Here is an 8,335-nt window from a genome sequence, read left to right as displayed (position 1 = left end):
TTTCTCTTTCTTTTCTTCTTTTTTTTTTTAATAATATTAATAATAATTAAAGCAAATACTTAAATACTGGGTTTAACACGAAAATTCTTAGGAATTAACTTAACCCCGTATTATATATAGTAATTATTAAAAAGAGAGGGAAAGGCTTATTTATAAGACCGCAATATATTTTATCAATTTGATGGTGTTTTACGGTTGCTTTGGACACATCTCGACGTTGTCCTCCAACATGGTTCTATGACAAGATTACTCGTTCGGAAACTCGGAGACACCACCTTGGGCCCGATGGTTATGATTGAGAATGATGTGCTCGTAACCAGCTGCCATCATGCGGGATGGCAAGGCCAACCCGAGCTGAGAGCCGAATTGTGCACAGAATACGCGATCGTCATCTTTGCTTTTATGGGCGTCGATGGACTTCACGATTGGCTTGTGCTGTTCATTATCGCCAGTCATGAATCTGACCTTTGCTTGATGAGCATGCTGGAGCCCGATCAAAGCCTCTGGCTCTGTCATACGGAACGACTCATCTATCCAGAGCGCGGTGATTTTCATGGGCAACTTCTGACAAGAGAGATTGAACCATGCTTCGGGGGTGCTTAACAGCACATCTGCCGCCAAGTACTCTTCGTTCCGAGCCTTCTTCAACAGTCCTCGCAAGATCTTGATGCATGTAAGATAAAAATTATCTGGGTCGGAGGAACGCTCTGCTTCAAGATCTGTAACATATTCGGCCAGACCGTCACCATGTACGGGATTGGTAATGCGCTTCGCCACGAGAGCTGAGACCGCGAAATCACCACCAGGGGGGTCAATGAAGCGATGTTGATCGAGACACTCCTTAGACAATTGTCCCAGGTAGATATCTGTCTCGAAAATATCATCGCCTTCCTCGGGTATATCCTCATCATACGGCGAAACGGGAGGTTCTGATCTAATTCGATGTTCCATGTCGGATGATGCCGTACCTGGCATCAGGACGCGACAGATGCGTTTCTTCAGCTTCAATTCGGCATAAAGGTCTCTCAAATCGATGGCTATCTTGTCCAGTAACTTATTGGATGGCGCAAGGATGACAAGCTTCCCCTGATGACGGGCAGAATATGCATCTGGATCAGACATATGATCGCCAAAGTCCAGCGTCTCCTTGGACGATTTGATCTCTCGTCTTGCAGTGTCCCAACTGGCCTTATCATCGGCAGATAATGTCGGTTGCTGAGTAACCCAGGCACCATCAGAAGACCGATCATTGGTAGTGGTTCTTTGAGCTGGTAGTGGGACTGTAGTGTTGAGCCATCCGTTGACCACATCCTCGACTACCTCGCTATGCTGAGCAATTGCCATGAAAAGCTGCACAACAAAATTCTTGCCAGATCCGGGACCTCCGGAAACTATTCTGATACCAAAAGGAAGCGCTGTTAGATCATCGAAAATTAACTTCTGGTCGGCATCGAGCTTCTTGTATATGGCAAGGCAGGCTTTCAGGACTGGGTCTGTTGGCACAGTCTCGGACTTGACATGAGCCATGAACTCGTTCAGCAAGGGCAGGGCTTCCAAGACGTTGTAGTCGATTGTGGGCCCACCACCTTTGGCAATGAGTCGAGCGAATGTTGCATCATGTGCTTCGGAAAGTTCCCATGTATCCTTGCCTGCCAAATCAAGCGCGTGCAAGCCTGCATTCATCTGTCCGTCATGGGCCCGACGAATGAAGCGTGTAGTGAACTTGAGGTTTTTCATATGCTTGCGGGCTGTGCGGACAGTTTCATACACGCTTGGTTGAATTGATATGCGTGGGAACTTGACGTCAATGACAGGAGTCGGTTTGATATTCTTTGGCCATTCCGGGACTTTGGGTGCACGAACATAAGCCACAACAACTTCAAGTGGCTCCAACCATGAGGGAGCGACGATGCGAACTGCAGGCATATCGGGGCAGCGGTCGAGAATTTTGTCGGGGGTTTTGAGAAGCCCGTGGGAGAATTTGTCCTTGACCCAGTCACGAACACGAGTCCGGTGATCTGAGGGATGTTCTGAGGGCGTAGCAGCCTCAGTATCCGTTGCTGGAGTACCCTTGCGTGGCATGAGTTTCCTGGCTTGGAATTCCATGAACTCGTCACGTTGCTCGTCGTCATTTACAACCTGATCAAGAGCATCATAGATGTAGCCGAGGAACAGGTTATCATCCATTCTGGCCAACGAACGGGCAACCTCGCATGTCTCAGTGATGCAAGTAGCGATGGTCTCACATCGTTGAGCATCTGTGAGTGCTATGGTAGGAGAGTCAGGCTGCGCAAAAGGAACATTGTCAAGGCGGACGAGAAACCGCTCTCCAATTTCGGGAACCAAATCAGCAGGCGGATCCACAAAGATGAAGAGGAATCCACCATCCACACCCTTGACTTGATGGCCTTTGAGTCGAAGGGCAAGAGTGTTGCAGGGTCTCTTCTCAGCGAGAGCCATGAGCGATTCTTCAAACTGGTACTCATCGCGTAAGGCTATTCCGAGACGAACAGATTGCTCATCAACGCCAGAGAATGCCACTACCGGTGCATCGGGCATGACGAAGCCGCATTCCAGGACGCTGGGCATGTCCCTCATGCTCTTGAAAGTGCGTGATCTGGAAACCTTGGTCACCAATCGCTCGTAAGGATTCTTCTTGGATTTGGCGATGGTTGACTCGAGATCACGGAAAAGGAGAGCGGGTAATCTGCCAGTACCAGGGAAGAACATTTCGATCAATAACTCTTTGCCGGAGAATTCTGTAGCAGACTGTCGAGTTTCCTGACGGACAGTGTCCCAACCCACATGATTCAGACGAGTATGCCGGAGAATTGCAGGTCGATGCTCAACATATCTGGCACCCGATGTCGTAATATGGATTGTGATCTTGAACACGGCAGTGTAAGCATCAGTGCTGTCCTCGTGTAGACCGGTGGCCTTGCAGTAGGTTTCGAATTCGGAGCCAGTCATGGGCTTGGCGACCGGTTTCGCGGCCAACTTTGTAGACAGTGATGTCTTCGAGAAAGGGGCAACATAACCAGTTTCGCCAGGCTGTCTGAAGACATTTTCAATCTCAAAGATGCCATATCCATATTCTGCATTTGTGAATGCAATATTTGAGCGAACACCCGGATTCAGGGGTCCATGGCCTGCAGTCTTGACATACTGTGGAGTGTATGAGCCGAGCCATCGTCGATTGGACAATTTGCCGTCAATGACTTCTGATGCGGCAACGGCTGCGCACACGAGATGGGTTTTGCGCTCGTGAATCCTTTCGCCCTTTACATCATACGTCTGAGCTCTGTCGATCCCAAAACGAGCATTCTTGTCGATAGTCTTCCAGTCCGGTTCCAGGCCAGTATCGGGTGCATGGTGTAAGTCGGCCATGTGATCACCGGACTTATTGTTACCATCCGGCGATTTATTATGCTGCTCGGTGGTCTTCATCTCAGGATCAGCCACATCAATGCCCATGGGGCTCAGTAAGGGCGTCATTCGAGGAGGAAGCCGGCAAAGGCGGCAGAGTAACAAGATCGAACTTGTCAGAGGCGTTGTATTCCTGACGAACAGAGGCGGCTGCTGCGAGGAACTTCTCTTGAGCAAAAAGAGACTTGCGGAATTATCAAAGAGAGGATGATTGAAAGCAGTGTGTGGTTTGATGTGAAAGTGATGGTGGAAAGTTGCAGGTGTGCAAGAAATGGGATGTTTTGAAAGGTGTTGTGGTGGGGGGAGGGCAAGGCTCGCGGAGGTTTGGATGGATACTTCTTGCAAACGGCGAACCGGCTGCCAGACGTCTGATTGTTCTAAAGCAGCGCGCAATGTGCTCGTGATCAGTCCAGATTGATACTATTCTAGTCTCCCGAGAGGCATCGACAATGGGGAGGCACGGAGACTCCGCCCCACTCGATCAATAATATGCGATCGAAAGACTGCGCAAGTCGTCTCGATTGTTGGCCGCCTGTTTGCGTTAAGTGTCATGGAGCTTGCGAGGCATGATTCTGGCCCGGTCATTGTTAAGCCAATTTGCACAATACAAGTAGTGGGCTGCGTGCATTGCCTCGTGTTTGGCCTGATAATAGAATTTCCTACTCATTGATGGAAGACTGAATGGCACTTTTTGCGTACTGTCACATCAATAGCTCGTATCCCTGGGTGAATGCTGCAAATCTGGTCTGCGAATGGAGATTTCTGCAGTGGGGAAATCGAGTTACATGGCTATGTATGAACAAGTTGATTGAAAATAATTCATCTCAATCATATGAGTCCTGTTTGAATGAATGTTGTGTTGGGTGCGGCGCGTCAAGGCCTTGTTTTTACGAGGTATTCTTGAGATATTTCCACATATTTCAACCAATTTTCATCAAATCTGATCGAGTAACTCCGGCCAGGAATGAATGAAACTGTCATGGTCGCGCAGGAATTGCTTGCGCCAGCGGCGACATTGTTTAGGATTGTTCTAGTTTTGCCGCCGCCCGGCCGGCTGTGGATCCGGCGGTGAGTGGGGCCCGCCAGCCTGGAAACACTAAGGTTAGTATAAATCCCGGGCCCGTGGACCTCACAGCTTCCTTCTTGATTGAAACAACAACAAACACCCCTCCACCTTCCCCTCCTCTTTAATTCTTCAGCCTCACACCCACCCTCATACTCATCCTCATCCTCACCCATACCATCGAATTTTGCTCCTCCGGGCTCCTCCCTGGGGGCTTGGAGGAGGCATTCTTGAATCATGGAACGCGCGGTACTCCCTGAAGTACAAAGGCCCTCCTCTGCCTCGAAAGAAACACATTCCGCCATTTTTATGGGTTATGCCGTGGCAGTGACCTCAGACGCGTCACCGGTCGTATGCATAGGAGCAATGCATCACGAGAATTAGACCACTTTGAACAAAAATAACGCGCAACTTCCAATTCCTCTTTTGTCTCCCCTCACTTTCGTCTCTGCCCTCCTCATCAAAACAACCCACCCTTCCCCCCCTCTCTCTTTCTTTCCTCTCCCACCCTCCATGTCCCCTCCCTTCCTGGCGGCGGTCAAGGAAAAGAAGAAGAAGAAAGCTGAGCAACACCACGAGGATCTGGGCCAGGACCGACGCCCGTGGTTCGTACACCCACGAGCCAGAATCAGCACCACCGGCAGACACCCACTGGTTTCGTCGTGTTATTATTATAGGCTGTCTAGAGTCGGACACTAGACTATTGATCCTCTCATTCTACATCTGTTAGCAGATACATAATATTCCTCTAAACTTCTCAGTTTCTCTCCTCTCCCTTCTTCTCCTCGACCAAGCCCAGGAAAAGTCGAATCACCACCGAACAGCAAAGCAAACGACTCCGAGACTCACAAAGTTTATTTATTCCCAGATCAGTCAGCATTTCGGAGCCACCCAGAGGCACTCATCGAAACCCGAATAGAAACATCTGAACGACACAAATCGCTTTCGCTCTCAAGGTTTCCCGCCTGCCCTTCTTCAAAAAGCTTCTTCACTGTTCCCCTTACAAGCAAGCTTCTTGGCAGCCTCGAAACTACGAGAACTCGTCACGGGAATCATGGAAAGCGTAGTACTTTCTTAAGTACAAAGAATTAGATCACTCTGAAATCAAGCGCGCTTTCCATGCATCTCTCTCTTCGACCTCGTCCCTATCTTTTCATCCCTTCCCACCTTTTGACCAGGTACGTACCATTCCAAGATCTGTTTGATGCACATCACCTGCCATGCAGCCAGGCGTGCCTTCCTTCAGCAACAATCGACCGTCAAATTCTAACCTTGTTCCTTCCCAGAATACATTCCTTCCTCAATACTGGCGCAGATGAGAAAGTCTTTCCCACAAGACCGTGCCATCGTTTCTTCCTGTCGCATCAACGCCTTCACCATCTTCACCCATCCCATCTGCACTCATTTCATCTGGGGGAGCGCGCACTGCCTGCCGAAGTGATACACAACTGAGATCCTCCCCGCCCGCTGCACTTTCGAGTTTTGTTGGAGATGCCACCCATTCCCGTCTCCAAAATCTTCAGATTCCATACCTCGAGCCCAGAGATGAGCCTATCATGGCTGATGATCTGGACTAGGAGTATAGAGACTCTCACTTGGCGATGATGAAAGCGATCATATCAACCTGGACTTGGACTACGCTCCCTCATCTGATGATCTGGACTAGGAGTATAGAGACTCTCACTTGGCGATGATGAAAGCGATCATATCAACCTGGACTTGGACTACGCTCCCTCATCTGATGACGACGGCGATCCTCCTGCATTGTTGTCTACCCTTTGACAGGTCCTCAAAGAAGTCCGGGTGCCCAGGCTCAGGAATCATCCAGGTATTCTCCGGTTGGGTTTGACTTCGGGCTAGATTCTGTCAGATATAGGGATCACCCAAGCGAGGTAGAAAGCAACTCCTCTTCGGAAAGCGAAACCTGTACGACCACATTTTCTCCCGGACGACCTTCTTAGAATACCCAGTCGAAACATTCAGTTGTTCCTGGAAGTTCTTCAACGCGAGACATGCATGGTCGAGGTCCCTGAAGTTGCCAACAATCTTCTCGCCGGCCATTGACGATGTTGGGGTGGAACTGTTGCCTTCTTGAGTGTGCGACGCGGTATCAATCTGCTCAAGAATTGGTGTACCCTTGATTCCAGGGACTTCATCCTCCTGCAGAATGGAGTACTGATCATGAAACGCAAACGAACAAGAGGCAATGAGTCAATAGTGACATCGCCCATCATCTCATAAGGAACATATTTCGTCAGGCTGTACGATATGGAACGCTGTGTTGGGATGTTTGATGAAAAAGATGCTTGCCATCGTCCTTCAGTCAGCAACCACATGCAGAGTCGGTAAAATCCGCCACGACCGCGGCATCACAACGGTTCAATGTTCGTGCTGGGGACGCATCACTGCTGAGCAACTTTTCATTGCCACTGTGGTCCTCAAGTAGACGAAAGGGCCCAGGTGAGTATTCCATGTCTTTCTCTAGACAAACTTTCCCTAGCGAGCAACATAAGGTACTAATATACATCTGCTTCCGCTAGGAACCAGCCCGACAACAACCTAATCAGTTTCCCGAGCTCGATGACTGCAATCTCAATTCTGTCTGCCCTGCTAAGCTGCTACTAGTGCATGCATTGCACCAAGGTGCCGTTGCAGACTTCATGTGACCAGCTGGGGTGAACCATTAAAATGCGACCTGACAAGCGAGTGCATTGGGAACATTCTTCAACGACCGCTCGTTTGCCACACATCAATTCAGCTAAGCACTTCAGCTGGACTTGTACAAACTTTGCCTGCAAACGGTGCCGCGGTGTCGCTGTGGGAACTGCACGAACAGCCGTCCTGTTGAACAACACTTGCGCTCGGAATTTGCGACGTGGAATGCGAGGGCGACTTCTCATCTAGGAACGCCATCGGCGTTTTGGTAGGGACCTTCTCACACTGTTGCGAGCCAACCCATCGAGTCTGCCGGGGCTGAAATCAGAAATCCCGTGAAAACGGAGCCACGCACCCTGTCCTTGACTCATTACCAGAAGACTTTCCAGGAACCTTTTACCCGTGGATACTTCTTTGGCGGGTCATGACAATTCCTTGTCTTCTGATGTCATCATTGGTGGTAGTCAAGGCCAAGAAGGCACCGGAAGATACAAGCGTCTTCGTCAAGTAGATACGCCTGATCACACTCGCAATCGGTGGAATGGAATACGCGATGGCTTCTAGAGGAAAGAGGAAGGGGGGGGAGGACTTGTACAGTTCGTTGATACGTAATTCAACAACTGGCAACTGGCTTTTGGTTGTTACTGAGTGAAGTTTGAGAGATCTAACAAGGCAATGGAATCGACTGGGAAAGCAAAGCTGAATAATTGTCTGTTATCCCGATCGGTGACGTATTGCACGTGTGTCATAGTCGTATTGAGATGATTTATTTTGCTCTTTTTTCTTCTTCTCCCTTGCTTATCTTCCTCCCGCATTTCTCTTCTGTCAATCACAGCCTTCGAAGATTAGTTCTAGTAAGACCATGTGTTAAAACCGGAAACGAATTGACTAAAATCAAGAGCAAGCATAAAAGAATAGAATTGTAGTAGATATTTGAAGCAGGAATGCTCTTTAAAGAAAAGTTTAATGACATGATCTCTGCAAGGCATCAAATCAACCCCCGAAGAATATCCAGAAACTTGCAGAAGTCATAGCAGTACGGATGCCCAGAGGGCAAACTGTTAAAAAACCAAGATTTGGATAAAATCACCCTATGCATAGCAGTAAAAACCCATATTGCCCTTCCCCCCCCTTTAAGATTTTATTAATAAAATAAAAAAGTATAAAAATAAAAAAAAGAAGAAAAAGAAG

At 48.7% G+C, this 8,335-nt stretch overlaps 1 protein-coding gene across 1 annotated transcript; it reads right to left on the bottom strand.

Annotated features, from left to right (window-relative positions):
* Positions 1-246: 246 nt before the first annotated feature.
* Positions 247-3,474, bottom strand: PFICI_03402 (uncharacterized protein; the record flags this gene model as incomplete). The annotated part of the gene is made up of 1 exon (XM_007831983.1): positions 247-3,474. One exon carries the CDS (start codon positions 3,472-3,474, stop codon positions 247-249), a length of 3,228 nt encoding a protein of 1,075 aa, XP_007830174.1.
* Between the last annotated feature and the right edge of the window lie 4,861 nt (positions 3,475-8,335).

Source organism: Pestalotiopsis fici (assembly GCF_000516985.1).
Source record: "Pestalotiopsis fici W106-1 unplaced genomic scaffold PFICI_Scf_2, whole genome shotgun sequence".
In the NCBI taxonomy this organism is placed as follows: Eukaryota; Fungi; Ascomycota; class Sordariomycetes; order Amphisphaeriales; family Sporocadaceae; genus Pestalotiopsis; species Pestalotiopsis fici.
The sequence above is the reverse complement of the archived record's forward strand: the minus strand, read 5'-3'. Positions and strand labels throughout refer to the sequence as shown.